We start from the raw sequence: 19,734 nt of genomic DNA on the forward strand, positions 1-19,734 counted from the left end.
CTGCTGCTGTTCCCTGGAATGAGTTTCCTGAACACTGGACGCCTGTCGTCTGTGGATCTGAACACACACTCTCTGAGCGCAGACACTCTGCTGAGGCTTCAGGTGTACAGACCGCAGTGCCAGAGATTGCTGCTGCTGCCAGGTAAAACACACACTCTCACACACGCACACTCCCTCACTCTCTCTTACACCCACACACTCACGCTAACTTCATCTAAATTAACGCACTACCGTTCTAAAGTTTGGGGTTGTTTTGTTTTTGAAAGCCTCTTCTTCTTTTAAGATTTAAGATAGGTGTATATTTTATTTAAAATATATTTATATTTCTGAATATTCTTTCTATTCATATTCAGATTTATCTTTCTGCTTCGGCTTCGTTTCTGCTGCACATTCACCTCTCACACTTCCAACCCTCTGAAACAGACACTAGATTCATATTCATAAATTTATATAATCTGGAGATATTCCAGATATTCCAGAGAGAGAGAGAGAGAGAGAGAGAGAGAGAGATGCTGTTCTGCTGGGTCTGACTGATCACAGTCATCAAGGTCACTGTCTGAGCCGTTACCCAGAAGCCTCTGCTGTTCCTCCTGATCAATACAACATGAGCAGAAGAATGACACGCATCAATCCATCCAACACCAAGAGTTGAGCGGCAGCTAAAAGAAAAGAAAAGAGAAAACTTCAGGGGATCCCGTGACAAGACAGAGAGATTATCTATCTATCTATCTATCCATCGTTCTATCCATCCATCGGTCGGTCCATCCATCCATAATCCATCTATCCATCGTTCTATCCATCCATCGGTCGGTCCATCCATCCATAATCCATCCATCCATCATTCTATCTATTCATCCATCCATTTATCAGTCGTTCTATCCATCCATCATCCATCCATCCATTGTTCTATCTATCCATCCATCCATCGTTCTGTCTATCCATTCATCCATTGTTCTGTCTATTCATCCATCCATCCATTCATCCATAAATTGTTCTATCCATCCATCCATTATTCTATCATCCATCATTCTATCCATCCATCCATCGTTCTGTCTATTCATCCATCCATCCATCCATCCATCAATCGTTCTATCCATCCATCCATTGTTCTATCTGTCCATCCATCCATCCATTGTTCTATCTATCTATCCATCCATCGTTCTATCCATCCATTGGTCGGACCATCCATCCATAATCCATCATTCTATCCATCCATCCATTGTTCCATCCATCCATCCATCGTTCGTTCTGTCTATCCATTCATCCATTGTTCTGTCTATTCATCCATCCATCCATTCATCCATCAATTGTTCTATCCATCCATCCATTATTCTATCATCCATCGTTCTGTCTATCCATCCATCCATCCATCCATCCATCAATCATTCTATCCATCCATCCATTGTTCTATATATCCATCCATCCATCCATTGTTCTATCTATCCATCCATCCATCCATTGTTCTATCTATCTATCTATCCATCATCGTTCTATCCATCCATCGGTCGGTCCATCCATCCATAATCCATATATCCATCCATCCATCCATCGTTCTATCTATTCATCCATCCATTTATCAATCGTTCTATCCATCCATCCATAATCCATCCATCCATTGTTCTATCTATCCATCCACCCATCGTTCTGTCTATCCATTCATCCATTGTTCTGTCTATTCATCCATCCATCCATCCATCCATTCATCCATCAATTGTTCTATCCATCCATCCATTATTCTATCATCCATCGTTCTGTCTATCCATCCATCCATCGTTCTGTCTATTCATCCATCCATTCATCCATCCATCCATCAACCGTTCTATCCATCCATCCATTGTTCTATCCATCCATCCATCCATTGTTCTATCTATCTATCCATCCATCGGTCGGTCCATCCATCCAACCATCATTCTATCCATCCATCCATCATTCTATCATCCATCATTCTGTCTATCCATCCTTCCATCGTTCTATCTATCCATTCATCCATCCATCATTCTATCCATCCATATTGTAAACTGTTACCATCATCATTTACATCATAACTTGCATCAAGCGAAACGTGTTAAAATATTCACAGCTCCTAAATAGACTCAGATTTAGTTATTTTCCTCACACAGCCATCATGTGACTTTCCTTCAGGAGTCCTGAGTGTTTATGCACAATGTTTCCCTCTGTAAATTGACGTTATCTTCGGATGCCCATCGTCATGGTAACAGGCTTGTTTGATGACTTGGCCATTTGCCGTGCAAGAACAGACTGGCAGACGGAGCTCTGAGATAAACAAACGAGCAAACAAATACATGCACAAGCAGCTCTGCAAGCTATTAGTAGACCAGAGTAGTTCATAATTTTACTTTTAAATGAAATCAGATGTGGAGATTGTTCTCAGCGGACCGGAGTTCGTTTTCTACCGCCAGTCAAGATCATTTCTTTGTGTTGAACGTGTTTGCAAACCAACAATCAGCCTCCAGACACATTTCAACACGCTGAAAGTTCATTAGTTCAGTGAAGATGCTTTATTTCTTAATAATTTAACAATGAAATCTAAGATACATGAACCATATTTTTATATTTACAGGATCACAGTTGGTTTGCTTACTCTGCAAAAAACTGACAAACAAAAATTTGGTGTATTACCAACTTATTTATATCTAAAATGTGTGAAGGTTTACATGCAGCATTACGGATTTATTATCTGCAAAGAAAAGTACGGTAATCTGAGATTCTGTTATTTTAATACATTTTCTACTCATATTTTTAATACAAATATAGTAACAACAATTGCATTATTGTTGACAGTTTTAATTAAACATTACCGGACCTTCGACATTTACTGTTAGTTGATTTAAACTTATTAGATAAGATCGATTTATTAAGTAAGAAAGGTTCATATATTTAAATGCATATATGTTTATTATGCATATATATTATGCATATATATTTTACATTATATATATATATATAGCAAAACAGCCAAGTAAACCTTAATACAACAAATATTGCTCTGTGAATTATATGTACGCTGCAAAAAAATATATGATCAATAAGTTATGATAACATATGTTTTACATTGCTTAAACTTGTCAAAATAAGTTAAGCAATTTTCAACTTTTTTATAAGTTAATGTAATTTAAGTTGGAATGACTTGAACATCCAAGTTGATTAAAAATTTAAGGCAGCAAAGAATTTTTTTTCTTTAACAGTGTACATGTTTTTTTGTAATGATATATTGATTTGTATGGACTTCTGTTGCAGGATGCGGTGACCTCTGCGCCCCCATCACTGTTTGCCAGGCCCCGGATGAGTGGATCAATGACACATCCGCCCGAGCCGAGCCCACATCGTGCCCAGCGGGACGCCAGTACTGTCCGTACGCTGAGCAGTGTCTGCCACTGTCCAGCCCGTGCCATCCTGGGGCTTGTGTCAACTGTTCTGGTGTCAGTCCTCTGCCGGCGGGCACTCAGTACCCCGATTACAGCCTGGTCGGGGAGGTGCAGGTCACCCTGCCGGCCGGACCTCCCTCCAACATCCTGGTGAGTTTGACCCAGTGAAAACCTGGAACTGCACCTAATAAAAACCAGACTGAACTGCCTCTAAAATCGTAACTTCATGAAAACTGTCAAGACCATATTTGAATTGTTTCTCAAACAAACAATATTTTATTTTGTGTAAAGAAAAAAAAGTCTATTTTAGGAATTTATTGTATCACGGTTTCCACAAAAAAATATAAACAACTGTTTTCAACTTTGATAATATTCATAAATGTTCCTTGAGCATCAAATCATCATATTAGAATGATTTCTGAAGGATCATGTGACACTGAAGACTGGAGTAATGATGCTGAAAATTCAGCATCATTACTCAAAACCAAAACCAAATCACAAGAATACATTACATTTTAACACATATATTTCATTAAAAAAAAAGTTATTTTAAATTGTAATAATATTTCATAATCATTTTGATCAAATAAATGCAGCTTTGGTGAGCAGAAGATACTTCTTTCAAAAATATGAACAAAATCATACCGACCCCAAACTTTTGAACAGTAGTGTGTGTATTTGGTGTTATTTTTGTGCTGTGTTTAGTATGCTAATTTTAATCTAAAAACACTTTTGTATATAAAAAAACTGTATAAAACATTTGTATTAATAATCATTGAGAACAATGGAAATTGTGGAAATCATTTAAAAATCATTGGAAACAAATGACATCACAATGCAGAAAAAAATCATCCAAAATGGTTCTTAAAATAGGCTTTGATTTCTTTAGGCAAAATATAATTTTTTGTTCCTTTTGATTTATAGTGTGAAATATAGACGTGTTCTTGACAGGTTTCATAGAGCACAAGTGCAGCACGCTCGAGCTTCACAACTATCTCTGATAATGACCCTCAGTAAAAAAGATTATACATTTAGAGAAGCAGCAACAGCATATCTTGATACAAGTGGACAGGTTTCATCCCCTCTCACTTTCTGCCCTGCTCTCCCTCAGGTCCAGGAGGAGTTCGAGGACCTGCTGGTTTCCCCTGGGGACTTCATCGGCCTTCAGCACGACGCCGGGCCATCAGGCCTCCTCCAGTGCTCCTCCGAACCCTCTTCCCCATGGAAGCAGAGCGTGCTCATCCAGAACCGCTCTGATTGGTGGGATGCTAATGAGACGCTGCAAGCGGATGCTGAGGGAAGTTGGGAGGAGGGCGTGGTTTGTCAGATAAGGGTGTTGTACGTGGGACAGAACGAGACCAAGCTGCAGGGTCCCTTCCTCCGTTCTGGACTCCCTCAGTCTGGCGAATACAGTTTGGAAGTGACGTCCAATGATGAGGACTTTCCCGTCACTGCATCTTGTCCGATTCAAGTCGTCCCACCACTGGCGCCCACCGTGATCCATCCGATTAATCACAGCGGGACGGTGTACTTCCTCCCCAATCAGACGTGGATTCTCGTGACGGTCCGCTCGCAGCACGATGCCTTTATTGAGCGGGAGGGCAGCAACACGACCGTAGCTTTTCACAGCTCGTGTCCCCAGGACCTGGTGGCGAAAGTGGCCGAATGCAGAAGGCCCGGCCCGTACAACGACACCATGTTCGCATGGGTCGACCTCCAGCTCGGGTCCACGCCGGGACAGACCACCGTAATGCTTCGTGTCAAGAGCGAAGTTACTGAAGCATCGCTACAAATTGAGGCGAGGGTGCAAGAGCCACTCCGGGGCCTGGTTGTCCAACCGCATCCTGCGCACAGAGTCCTCATGGAGTCCATAGTGGTACGTGACGTCCTCCCTTCTGAGGAAACCCACTTAAACCAGGGGGTTTGTTGGTTTTAGGCTGGGTTAAACTGGTTACCCAGCACTAGAAACCCTCAAAGGAGACCAGATAGGCACCTTAGGCTGGTTTAAGCCATTTGTCAGCATGACTTTACCTTCTAAAGATCTGGTTTTCTTTTCTAGGTTTGCTCTTCACTGAAAAATATTACATACATTTTTTTTTTTTTTTTCATCGGAATTGTACGAAACTTGGTAAAGGTTTTGGCACTTGCTATTTGTGAACACACAAAAAAATCCTGGCCATGATTCAAACAGGTTAAATGGTCCTGAAAAAAATAGTCACACTTGTGCTCCTCACGGTCAAAAATAAGCGCATTGGAAATTAATGGGAGACGAATTTCACCTAGTGGAAACTTTTGGTACTGCAGCCGAACAAAATCTTACTGAAAGCTCATTTTTTGAGATATCAGGCTCAAATTTTGAACACAACTTGTTTAGATTGATGGCTTTGATTTCCTCACGGTTTTAGAGTAAAACATGTTTTTGAAAATATATATTTCATATAAAAATTTAAAACTTTTTTAAAGTTCACTAAAACGTTTTTCACTTCAGCAATAATCTGCCAAATGTCGTCTTTGAATAGAGATCAAACTTAAGTCTGTGCTCTAAAGCATACAAGCATTCATTTGCTCAAAAAGTGAATAAATGAATTATAAATACAGCGTAAATATAATTTAGTACCATAAAATCCCCTAAAAATACAAAATATTAAATAAAAAACATTATCAAACTAAAATATAATACATTAATTTCATTGAAATAAAAAAAAATTCTGTAATTGTATTGTAATTAATTTCTGTAATTTTTGACCGACACTCGAAGAGCAACACGGGGTTTAAACTAGTTTCCTACCCTGACAAGTGCCCAAAACCCATCGAAAACCATTAAAGTAGACCAGCTAACCACCTTAGGCTAGTTTAAACCATTTATCAACATGGCTTTACCTTCTAAACATCTGCTGTCCTAGGACTGTGTATCATTGTTAATATTTTAAAAACCACTTAAATTGGATTAAACTGGATTAAACTGGTTTCTAAACACCTACTCCGGCTTCACAGACAAGGCTTAAGCTAGTCACAGACTAAAATGCATAACTTAAAATATGTCAGTGTCATTGTTTTGTAAGGCAAGTTTATAACAACTACTTAAATGTCCTAATTGAACTAAGGCCTAATCCTGGCTTTATCTAAACCCTGTCTGTGAAACCAGGCCTTACTGTCCAAGAATAGAGTATTTATTGCTTATATTTTATGTTTGTCCATAAAAGATGTCTGTGAGAGAGAAGCGGGTCTGAAGGTTTAATGCTGTTCTTCATCCACCATGTCGCCTTTGTTACAGCCCTGACCTTTCTCTTTAATGTCGTCTTTTTCGTCGTCTTATTTGCTTCCCTCTTCCTCTCCGTCTTGCGTTTCAGAGTTACGTGGCGTCTGTGGAGGGAGGTACGGACCCGTCCTTCAGATGGACAGTGGATGATAAACCATACTTCACATACTACAACAGCAATTTAAACATCATCTACCAGAATGCAGCAGTTTACAAACTCACGGTGACTGGTTTTCATTGAACTCAGTGCAGTTTGTGTAAAAGCCACACTGACTCCATCAGCTCAGGAACTGACCCATCTCTTGTCTCCAAGGTAACGGCTATGAACCAGGTTAGCATGCTGACCGAACTCTTCAACGTGACGGTGGACCGCATGAACCCGATGACTGTCCCCGTCGTCCACGGAGTCCCCAAAATCGTGCAGCAGGGTTTGTCCCTGAACCTCTCTGCATCTGTGAAGATAGACATGGCGGTGAACGTCACCTTCTGGTATGTTCTGTTACAGTGAAGCTCTGATTGGTCGAATTAAAAATTCGAGGTCCAAAGACTTCAGCAGAAAGCTTAGCCATTTAAATTAGGGTTAAACTGTGTAATGCAGTTTCTTTAAAATACGGTAATGCAGTAATTTAATGCCAGTCATAAAGAATATAGCAATAATAGCAAATTATTCTTGGATTAAGAAGTCCTAACATTGGGATACTTTGAGATGAAACGACCAGTTTCCCTGACGGATAAAATCAAGTGCTTTCATGCATTTTTTTTCTTATTGAATATCATGTTTCTATGGAAGCTTGTTTCCGCCACAGAATAAAACATTTTAAAAGATAATTGCAACTTTTTATCTCTCAATTGCGAGTTTACATCTCACAATTCTGACATCTTTTCTCTTTTCTGACTTTATTGCAAGTTATAAAGTCCAATTGTAAGGAGTTTATATCTCACAAAACTTTATAACACACGGTTGCGACTTTGTATCATGCAATTCTGACCTTATAACACAATTCTGACTTTATATCATGCAATTCTGACTTTATAACATGCAATTGCGACTTTATATCACGCAATTCTGACTTTATAACTCGCAATTGTGACTTTATATCACAATTCTGAGATAAAAAGTCAGAATTGTGAGATGTAAACTTGCAATTGTGAGAAAGAAAGTCAGAATTGTAAGATAAAAAGTCGCAATTACTTTTTTTTATTTATTTTTTTATTCTGTGGCGGGAACAAGCTTTCATATGTTTCTCTTTGAAATATGCCACATAATGGAAGTAAAATGGGTTGTGAATGCTCTCTTTGAATAACTCTGTTCTTAGAATGCTTTCTACATTCACATCCCAGGACTGTTTAATGTACTCGGTCTGCACACACTCTTTTTTTTTTTATCTTCTCCATGGCTTCCACCGCTTCACACACTCCCAGCCTGCTCCCCTTTAATGGCACTTTTCTCTAGATTTACAGTCTGTGGTTAGCGCAAAATGCTGACAAGAATTTTCCCTTCAACGCCGAGCATAGAAAGATTCCCAAACTTTCCATTCCATCCCCCAGAAGCCTGCTGCGCGCCACTGCAGATGTCTGCTTTATTTATTTATTTCATGGATTTCTCTATTTATTGTCCAAAAAAAAAGTCTTTCAGACAAGTACTGTAGTCTGGTTTCTTCCCGACTCTTTTATCTTGCCTGCTCAGTATCTCTGGAGTTCAGCCCTCGGCTTGTTCAGTCAATCGTGATACCTGATTCTCCTTTGGGTTCCCCTTCCATGGAGAATTTGGGCATAAGATGGAGTGAGAGATGAAGGTGTATAGCCGGGAACTGAGCCGATGATTCAACAGCAGCTCCACCGCTCCCTCCCGCAGCGATGAGTCAGACAGCCAGATTGCAGAAGACAGTGCTTTTATTCTCTACAGCTAAAAATATCTTCAAAACAGACCTGCCACCTTGCTCTTGCACATTCCCGAGGCACCAAAAGAGACTTAAAGTTGGCTTTTCCCCCATCCAGTAGTCCCCTTTTTATACTGCAGTAACTTTCTTTAAAACCAACAGTTTACTTTTTGAATACATGTTCCTGGTCTTAGTGTGCACAGTGTGTCATTATTCGAAAGGAAAAACAGCCGGTAATGTAAAAATGCAGTGACTTTTTTTTTTCAACTCTTCCCCAACCACTGTCCATCAAGCCCTGTCTTTTTTCTATATTGAATATCTTGTCACATCGCATAAGTAAAATGGGTTGCCGGTTTCACGTTGACTTCAAGGCCCTGTTTACACCTGGTATTAAGATGCGTTTTGGTCAATTGGATCACAAGTGGACGACACTAAATCCAGGTGTAAACGGGGTTTAAAGCGTTTTGAGCTCGTCCACTTTCGATCACTTACAGAGGAAGTTGAAAAAGCATTCAACCGGATTGCTTTCGCTTTTCATGTGGTCGAACGTGTTCAAACAGCCACAAAACACCGTCTTCTCTCTGTCTACTGATCTAATGCGTGAACATTATGGGAAGAGCTCTAGCCAGACCGGGATTGAAACTTTGACCCAAGTTTGGTTTGAAGATGAAAAACGTATCAAGCACAACGTTCTCTCTCCATTCCTGATTTCTAACACACACTCACAGCGTTCGGCTGATCTTGTGGCTGTCAGAGCAGAAACTAAAGCTGATGATCTCCGTGTGTTTTTCTGTCTCTCCGGTCGCGTTCATATGTTAATAGCTTGAGCTTATTTCATACATTAGATCGAAAGATCTGAAAAAACACACACATTTCCCCGCCCATAGACCCTCCCCTCGAAGAAATCAGGACAGAAGTGGCTGAAAGTGGATAAAAGAGACCGGTTAAAACACCAGGTGTGAACGTGAATGCGTTTCCCTCGTCTACTTGTGATCCGATCGACCAAAACACATCTTAATACCAGCAGTAAACAGGTCTTAAGATTTGGCAGGTTAACAGTGTAACATTCCCAAAGATTAAACCACTCTCTACATTGTGAGAAACTGATTAAGTGAAGCGTGTTTTAAAATAGTGCATGTAAATCAGGCATCAAGTGTGTTTGTTTGTGATGTAATGTTTTGATGGTTTTATGTGTCACAGGTGGTGGTTTGGAGATGGAGGAAACCATACACATCAGTTTAAGCCTCCTTACGAAAACTCCTCCAGTAACCAGGTGGTGATTGATGACCATGTGGAATATATTTATGCACAGCCAGGTAAAAACTTTTATATTATTTATTTATATTGATTATATTTTTTACATTTTATATTCATGTTTATTGTATTTTATATTCATATTCATTATTTATTGTATTTTATATTCATATTCATTATTATATTCATATTCATTATGTTTTATATCCATATTGATCTTTTTTCTACTCATATTTTTTTGCAGGGGAGTACACCCTAATGCTCTCTGCTTCCAACCGCTATGAGAACAAGACATGCAAGGTCGACGTATACGTCTTCAGCATTCTGACAAGTGTGCAAATCGAAAATTACCCACCACTCCTACAGGCCGAAAAAACAGCTGACTTTGAGGCCCACCCCTTACCGTCTCCCTACGGCATCATCTACACCTGGAACTTCGGTGACAATTCGAGTATCCAGCAGGGACGTGAACGCAGGGTTCCTCACGCGTACGCTCACAGCGGTGTCTACAACATCTGCGTGATTGTGAACAACACCATTAGCTGGACAGGCACATGTGCGGAAGTTACCGTCTATGAGGACGTTAAGGGCTTGGAGGTGGTGTCGTCTGCTCCCACCGAACGCAACACGCCTACCATCGTCACAGCAAGTCTAGAAGGAGGTAACAACGTAACATGGAGCTTTGACATGGGTGATGGAACGGTGCACACGGATGTGGGACCACAAGTTGAATATAGGTACATGAAAGATGGAAATTACACGGTTAACGTCACCGCAAAGAATGCTGTGAGCTCTCAGTGGGTAACCTTGCCTGTTGAGGTGTTTGTGCTACAAGTGTTATCGCTAGAACCTCCCGGGTGCATTCAGGAAAACAAAGAGGTCAGCTTCCATGCGTTTGTGTCAGGGAACGCGTCAGGACATCAATACGCGTGGAGTTTTGGAGACGGAAGCCCCAACGAAACTCAATATGGAACGGCACTGATAACGCACTCGTATGTTAAGAGTGGAGAGTACAGTCTCTCGCTGGTAATGTCAAGTGAAGCCAACAAGGCCAATTTTTTCAAAAGCATCTGCGTCCAACCTGAAGTTACAACAGTGTCTGTGTTTCCTCTGAGAACACATGTAAAGCTCGGCGAGGAGAGTAGATTTACAGTTACTGCCAACCCTGAATTTAACTACACGTACCTGTGGGATTTTGGGGTACTTGACTCGAGAGGTCCTGTTCGGGGTGGGAAGGAGATGGCTTTTACTTTCAAGAATCCTGGGGAATATCTGGTAACAGTTACTGTGCTCAACAATATCTCCAGTATCAATACCTCAGTTTCAATTGAGGTACAACAATCCGTTGGGTTTTTGCTGATCAGTCATAATGGAGAGAAAGGAAACAATCTTTCTTTACACCGAAACTATGCTTTCAAAGCATCCTCAGACTCGACGAATGCTATCTACATATGGGAATTTGGAGATGGGACTCGACTAAATGGCACAAACGTATCACATGCTTACAATTCTTCAGGCAGGTTCAACATCAGTGTCACAGGCAAGAATGAAGTGAGTGAGACCAAAAATGAGATTTTCGTTGTGGTCTTGGCACCAATCACAGGACTGTCAGTAAATGCCAGCTTTGTCAATGTCCCTTTGAATGCTTCTGTCCACTTTGAGGCACACTTCGACCAAGGAGATGACGTCCGGTACTCTTGGATTCTTTGTGACCGGTGCACATCTATCCAGGGCACTCACACAATGTTCTACACGTTTCGCTCCGTTGGGACTTTCAATGTTATTGTTACTGCAGAGAATGACATCGGCACTGCTCAGTCCAGCATTTATATCTTTGTGCAGCGTGAGTTGGAGGGCTTGCAGATAGTGGCTGATGAACTTATTGAAGGATGCTGTTTTGCAACCAATCGTGTCCTCCACTTACAAGCCTCATTAAAAGAGGGCACCAACATGACCTTCAGCTGGAACCTTCTGAGGGAACATGAAAACCATGACCGCAACTTCACGGGCAAGACCATAGACCTCAATTATTCCACCCCGGGTCCTTGTGAGGTGCTTCTCAAAGCAACCAACTTGCTTGGCCAGCTGGCTGTGAACAAAACTATTGAGTTTCTGGATCCTGTGAGGGAGCTGGTCCTCGAGTCTTCACCAAACCCTTCTGCAGTAAACGCCATGACGACTCTGACGGTATCTGTAAGTTCTGGGACGGATCTCCATTACAGATGGTGGGCAGATGGTGACCTGTTAACATCTGACATGTCCTCCGTCATGCACAGTTTCAGAAACCCAGGTTTGAAACTGGTTAAAGTGGAGGTTTCCAACAAAATCAACACTGAAATGGTCTCAAAGTGGATCAGCGTTCAAGAACCGATCTCTGGATTGAGTTTCAGTGCCACAAATGTTATAGAGAACTTTGTCGCCTCGGGGGACAATGTTTCTCTGTGTGGAGAAACACGGATGGGATCCAACATTTCATGGATGTGGCTATTGCCAGACAGCACAAAATCAAACCAGCGTGCCACCTCCTACATCTTCCTCAAAACGGGAATCTTCAGTGTCGCTTTGAATGCCTCTAATGACATCAGCAGAGAATCGTACTTGCGTGACTTTACAGTTCAAGACCGTATCCAGGGTCTAGAGCTCAGGGCCAGCAAACAAATTGCTGCGGTTGGTGAAAATGTTGAGTTTACAATCTCGGTCTCGTCTGGAACTTCTGTTAATTTCATCCTGAGCATTAGTGGTGATGCAACTGTTGTCCTGAACAATCAAACGTACATCCACCAGTTCACCAGTGTGGCCAAGTACTACGTCAACCTTACTGCCCACAACCAAGTGAGTTCAGAACGAAAGACTCTGCACATTGAAGTGATGGAGCCTGTGACCAAGTTGACCATACTGGACTGCTGTGATGCCGCTATACCTGTCGGAGTACTTAGGTCTTACGTAGCAAGCACTCCAACACGTGAGCCACTCACCATCCTGTGGACCTTCGACCTTCATCATGGTCACAAGATTTCCCGGGTTGGCAAGTCGGTGACATATGCACCAGATCAGCCAGGCAATCTGACCATATTCCTAAGAGCATTCAATTCCCTGAACGGTCTTAATGTGACCAAGGTTATACGAGTTCAGAACAGTATCAGGTCCGCCTTCTTGGATGCTCAACCAAGCAACACCTTTGTAAACAAGACGGTCAGTTTCCATGTGGGAATCACTCCTGTTTCCACTCCAGCAACATATCAGTGGAACTTTGGGGATAGTTCTTCAACCACTGTCACAACTACACCTTCCCATAGCCATATCTACTTCATTCCTGGTCACTATGTGGTGCGAGTTAACATCTCTAACCTTGTGAGCTGGGTTACAGCACAGACTGAGATCAACATCTCTGTCCTGAAGTGTGACGAACCAGAAGTTCAGATCATTCAAGCTCCACGACTTGCTATCTGGCGGTACCAGCCAACCTTGGTAGAGGCCAGTGTGAACTTAAAAGGCTGTGCCCTCTATGGAGTGGAGTACCTTTGGGAGATCCTCACCTCCCCTCGCTGTCAGGATGAGGACAAGAAAGGTCCGCCACCATCCAAGGTCCGTCTCCCCGCAGAAGTCAACGTCCGGAGACTCCAGCTTTCAGTGCCCAAGATGTCGATTTACGCTGGGAACTACACTCTAGTTTTTTCTCTGTCTTATGAGGGAGTGCCACTACGTAAAGCAGCCTGTCTCCAACTTTCGGTGATGTCCAAAAAATTGGTGCCCATCATTGAGGGTGGCACATACCGTGTGTGGTCTAAAACTCAGGATTTGCATTTGAGCGCAGAGCAATCCTACGACCCCAATCTGGATCCGGAGAACCAGTCCCTGCTCAGCTACCACTGGGAATGTGTGAGCACCTCAAAGGTAATCAAGATTGATGTCACAGATAAATGCTTTTTAGCGACTTAAACTTTCTGTTCCTCTTGCTCACTGACAATGAAGGACGTAAATGGATTTAGGCCAGAGGTGTCCAGTCCTGCTCCTGGAGGGCCACCTTCCTGCAAATTTTAGCTCCAACACATCTGCCTAGTAGTCCTAAAGACCTTGATTAGCTTGTTGATGTGTGTTTAATTGGGGCTAAAGCTAAACTCGGCTGGAAATTGACCGTCTAGGAGCAGGGTTGAACGTCCTTAATCTAGACTGTAAAATAGCTAAAGGTGTAAGAACAAATGTGGCGGCTGATGCATCTCAAATACATTTAGACTAGAGGTCGACCGATAACGATAACTAAGTTGGCTGTACCTACCTATAACCAATTAATTAACCAGTAGTTTTTAAAACTGATACTGAATCAAAATATCAAAAGTAAAATAGTGCTGAACTTTTTACAAAGATTAAAAAAATGATATACTAACTAAATTAATAAATATTAAAGGAAATAAAAGATTTTGCAACTTAGCTGGCTAACGAATGCATTAATGTGCCCAGCTGGATAATAAACTAATGCAAATAGACCGTAAACAATCATGACATTTGTCACATGTTTCGGATTTGCGTGTATTTTTGGGAAAGGGTTGGAGAGTTTAAGTAATTGCCATTTTTAAAAAACGCTCCTAACAGAGATTTGAATGTGTGAATTTGAGAGAAAAAAGTGTTTTAGTGTGAGAGACGTTTGGTATCAGAGGTTTGAATAAGTGCACAGCAACTCGGAAAGACGAAATATGTCAAATATGAGCCATAAAAGTGGATGTTTGGGTGGTGTATACTTGAGATCAGTTACATAACCAGCAGGGGGAAAAACTCAGCATTCCTCCGAGTTCTCCCAGCCTATCAGAATTACTGCCGGAGGGGAGCAGAGATTCCTGCTTTTTATTAAAACATTTTATCACTGACAGAAATTCAAAGGAATTTTATATCAGGTATAATGGAATATTTCAAGCTCAAAAATAGCTCTTAAGCCACATTAAAAATGTATGAATGTCATTGCATTAAATAAAATATACAACCAAATGGTATTTATTTTAATGTAAGTGAAAGCACACTTTTCAAGCAAAAAATGTCACAAAAAATTTTTTTTAAACGATAAAACTTGTGTTTTTGTTGAGCTGGTGTTTATGCTGGTGTCTTGTATATCCTGAGGCAAATAAATGAGATGATTTATGACCAAATGCAGCTTTTGTAAAGTGCCTCTTCACTCCACCACACAGGGTCCAGATCACTGTTCCACTTTGCATTTCGGGTTGGGTCCGAGCGACCCGGTTCTGGGAATCTCTGGGTCCGAACTGGAGGTGGACGTTGAGTATACCTTCCGCCTGACCGTCAGTAAAGAAGGCATGACCCCGGAGTCCACGACCCAAACGGTGAGGGCCCTGATTGTAGATTACAATCTTTTCGTAACTACTGTGTTTGAATTTGCTAATTCATTAAAAGAAATTCACCTCACTCTCTTTTAAAATGTTGCATATTTTGTGCACGAAAAAACCTGCATTACTCCCCGCAGTCCAGTTTAAGTGAATAGAGCAGCACCATTTAAATGAAGTTATTGTCATTCTTTTCAGTGCATACACGCCTCTTTTCTATGTAAATTAGACTCGTTATTAAATACTAATTATTCAGAATCAAAAACTCAGGGCTTCTTGAATGCCACAATTAACGTCACGCTGTTGCCGCCCCGGCATGGAAAGCTGGCGGTAAACTGAATCTTATTTAAAATAATTTCTTTAGCGATCATGACCGCAGAAAATGATCAAATGAGGAACAAAAGCACATCCTCCACTACCTCATTACTCAAAAGTGGCCTGCAAGATTGTGTTTTTTGGGGGTGTATTTGTGCTGTTACCTGATTTGCGTACTTACAATACTGAAGCTCGAGCAAAAACAATGCAGCGCATGCAAATGATCAAAATTATGAGCATCTGAATACCCACCATTTTGTTTAGTTCTACAGCATTGAAATGAGTCACTATTATCATTACAAAATATTCATTCTTATTTAGCATGCTATGATTAACTGACCCAAACAGGTCAAAGGAAGGTACGTTACATAATTCAAAACATAATTAACTTGCTTTTTACTTTCTGACTTTCACAATTCCAAGCTACATGTGAAAGCCTGATATGATATGCTAAAGGGAATGTTTCATGAGATTTAACTTTGAAGGTCTGATTGCTTTGGGAACCGTGATGAAACCAATGTAGAGTCCTTTTATTTCCTCTCAATAGTTGAACAGAATTTATTATTCCTGTGTCGCAGTCAGAACAGGTCAGGGAGATCCGTCAGTCTCAGCGCTAACATTGAATGTGTTTCAATCAAGTTCAAAAGAGTGAGAAAGGTTTTAAATGAATTGGGTTCCATGGTCAACAGAAAACATAATTGCATAACTTCACTTGACTTCACTCTTTTTCTGGTCGCAGGTGTGGGTACAGAGCGGTCGCATCCCGATGGTGTCGCTGGAGTGTGTGTCGTGCAAAGCTCAGTCCCGCTACGAGATCAGTCAGAGCTCCTACGTGTACTTGGCCGGCACCTGCAATAACTGTCACAGCTCACACAGAGGGGTGAGAACGACACTCACACACCCATGACACGCCGCCATCAATCATAGGGTTACTATTAAACCTGTTTTGCCAATGGGAAAGTCTGCAAAATCGCAAATACTTCTGTTTCGGGCTGGGGTGTGTTTCCCGTATGACGACAATGTAACTCATTGCTTCACTACCATAGTACGATGCATCTTGAAGAAATCAACTAGCTAGTCACGACTGTTTCCCGAAACCATATTGTCGCAAATCGGTCGTTCAACCACGTTGCTTTGAGATCGAATTAACGCTAGATGTTTTGCTATAAATTACGAACACGGCATCTGAGGACTATTTCTCATTTTTCTCAGTTTTTTTGCTTTATTTCCAGATTCAAACATAGGCTCGTTCTTACGTACATTGTTCACACATGCACACTCTTCGAAAACGACAGTTTAAATCTCTGAACAAACTAAAAGATGTAAATGACATTTGTATGTATTCTAAATAAAAGATACAGATTATACTGAATGTCATCATGCTTATTTGGCTCAAGATAAGGATTTATTGAGTCCACGTGTCATGCAAACAAGAAACTGCTTCTAACCACAGGTCGAGATCTGTCGTTTAAACACACAGCTTTGCGATGGTGTTTGCGAATGTTCGTTAGAACGATGGTTTCGGGAAACACAGACTCGTTGAACGGCTGATAACGACGGAACTTTGACCATAGTTGGCTAACGATGAGTTCGGGAAACACACCCCTGGTCGGGACGCTCAAACAGTTTGTGTAATGGACAGCATGAAATCAAAACTGAACTGTAGTTTTAATCCATGTCTATTGGGTTTTTGACCAGTGAAAGGCTTAAAACTTTCTGAAAAGCATTGAAAGCAGCATGATATCATCTTTTGACTCTAGGAATTACATGATCCTGGGAATGGCATATTTGGATTTAGTGAGTCACTCGTGCCTTATTTATTAGAGGAAACATGCCGTCATAATGTATTGAAGAGAGCTTTACATGGCGAGATAGCAGCATGATGTCATTCTAAAAAGGGAGCGAGAACACTTCTCTTTTTTCATGGGCATTCCTCCTGCTTTTTTCCATCCTGCTCTCTGATAATGTTTAGGCTGAGACTGGAGTGATGTTATGGTTATGGGAACCAAAGGGAGGGAAAACCTGAGTGGGCGTACAGGGTGATGATGTCATCACTGTGTTCTATGTGATGTGATGTGTTAAACACATCTCGTTAAACACACACAGACATTTACTTGGTGACCAGGCGGTCAAACACTCGGTCTGATACCCATGAGTCAGTAAATATTATGGTACCTTTCAGGGATGCTTATCTAGTGGTTCAAACATGAGTTCTGATTGGGACTGATGCTGATGGAGGTCACTGAAGGGTTACTGAAAAACCTGCTTGAAGCTGTAAAGGAGTTTGAAATAAAAATATATTTTAATATAAATATATAAAAATATTTAAAAATATTAAAATATATAATATTTATATATATATATATATATATATATATATATATATATATATATATATATATATATATATATATATATAAAGAGTATTATTACACATTTATATAATGCATTTCGTGTGAATTTGTTTAAAAAATGTATATTGTCAATAAAGTTTATTCAATTAATATAATTAATGCATTTAATTTTAATCAATAGATTACTTTAATAATTTAATTTAATGATACAAATAAAACTGCTTATTTTAAAATGATATATTTAAATATTTAAGTCTGAGATGAGTGCTGATTAGGATTAATGCTGATTGAGGTCACTGCAAGGTAACTGAAAAACCAGCTTGAAGCTTTTAAAAAATAATTGAAAATATATTTTTTAAATACATTTATTTCTTATTCTTTTAAATATGACAATTTTTGTAGCTACATAAAAACTATATAGGCATTTAAAATAATAATATTTTTTTTACTCCATTGATAATATATTTTGCACACATTTATATAATGCATTACCTAAATGTGTTCAAATAATATTTATATTATTAATAAAGTGAAGTATTCATTTGATTTGAATTAATACATGTAATAAATGTAATAATTCACTTTTCAATCAAATGAAAAATTCTCATGAATATTATTTTATTAAATAATAGAATTTTAAAACTAAATTTAATTATCTAGTTTGAATTTATTTAATTATGACAATTTTTGTAGCTACATAAAAGTACATTTGTAAATAATTATAAAATGTAAATAATTGTACAATGTAAACAATATTATAATTACTAAAACATATTATTGATTTTATATGTAATCATTTATTAAAATATATAATAAATTAATATTATAATGAATATGTTTTTTTTTAAATAATCTGCTCATTTAAATAAATAAATACATAAAAGTTGGTAAATATATACAAATGAATTGAAATACAATGCCATTTTCTGTAAGCACTTTAAATATTTCATTAAAGATAAAAATATTAATAGTTTATATAATTCATTGAATAAATCATGTATTCAGATAACATTTATATTTTAATAAAGTGAAATATTACAATATTATATAATTATATAATTAATGCATTAAATTAAATTACTTTTATTTTATAATTCACTTTAATAGTAAAAAGAACAGCTCATTTTACAATGATGTAGTGGAATATTTAAGTGTGGAAGTACCCCTGACATGTCGGCCATGTCTGTTGTCGTTGTTAGCGCTGGACGGCGAAGACCCGCGGGAACGAGACGCTGGTGCTGGATCTGAATACCACCACCACAGGCAGCGACAGCATGCACCTGGTCCTGAGACAGGGCATCCTCCGGGACGGAGACTCCTACAAATTCAGCCTCCATGTGACCGACGACAGCATGGACCGCGAGGGCGTGGCCTACATCGAGCTCCACCCAAACCTGCCGCCAGCCGGGGGGGTGTGCTCTCTGTGGGCCGACGGGGACGGGCCTCAGGTGCGCACGCTCATGGAGAGAGTGCACTTCAAGTGCTCAGGTGAGGCTGGAGGACAGCGGCTTCATTAGGGTTGGGTATCAATTCCGATTCCGGTTTCGATTCTGCTTATCGATTCTGATTCTTATCGATTCCTAATTTCGATTCCAAAAAAACTCTGATATCATTCACATTTAGTCTTATTGCAAAATATTTATTTGTAGCTCAATCAACAAGGTAACGAACACTTACACAAGGAACGTTTACCTGTGGTTTAAAAATATCATTAAAAAAAAAAAAACTAGCCTAACTATTATAAATGTAAAGCATTATTAAAGACAATAAACACTCAGTAAATAAAAAGGAACAAATACAAAATTATCCATCACAAATAGATACAAATGAACAAAGATACGACTGAAATAAACAGCGTTTTAAGATTTTCAGGTATTCAGGTACAGAAACTTAGCCTAGAAATCTAGACGCACCCTATCGGCAGCAAAATTTATTTTGCAGCCAGTGTAGTCTAGC

At 39.8% G+C, this 19,734-nt stretch overlaps 1 protein-coding gene across 1 annotated transcript in view; it reads left to right on the forward strand.

Moving 5' to 3' along the window:
• The window catches only part of pkd1a (polycystic kidney disease 1a), an 89,855-nt gene that overhangs the window by 39,682 nt on the left and 30,439 nt on the right, over positions 1 to 19,734 (forward strand). Inside the window, exons 11-20 of the mRNA XM_084099658.1 lie at positions 1 to 142; positions 3,259 to 3,536; positions 4,498 to 5,262; positions 6,737 to 6,868; positions 6,959 to 7,134; positions 9,726 to 9,841; positions 10,024 to 13,673; positions 14,957 to 15,109; positions 16,164 to 16,304; positions 18,978 to 19,266. Of these exons, the coding sequence (XP_083955784.1) occupies positions 1 to 142; positions 3,259 to 3,536; positions 4,498 to 5,262; positions 6,737 to 6,868; positions 6,959 to 7,134; positions 9,726 to 9,841; positions 10,024 to 13,673; positions 14,957 to 15,109; positions 16,164 to 16,304; positions 18,978 to 19,266 (5,842 nt within the window). The remainder of the gene's footprint in view (positions 143 to 3,258; positions 3,537 to 4,497; positions 5,263 to 6,736; positions 6,869 to 6,958; positions 7,135 to 9,725; positions 9,842 to 10,023; positions 13,674 to 14,956; positions 15,110 to 16,163; positions 16,305 to 18,977; positions 19,267 to 19,734) is intronic.

This window comes from Abramis brama (assembly GCF_963993115.1).
Source record: "Abramis brama genome assembly, chromosome: 2".
Lineage (NCBI taxonomy): Eukaryota > Metazoa > Chordata > Actinopteri > Cypriniformes > Leuciscidae > Abramis > Abramis brama.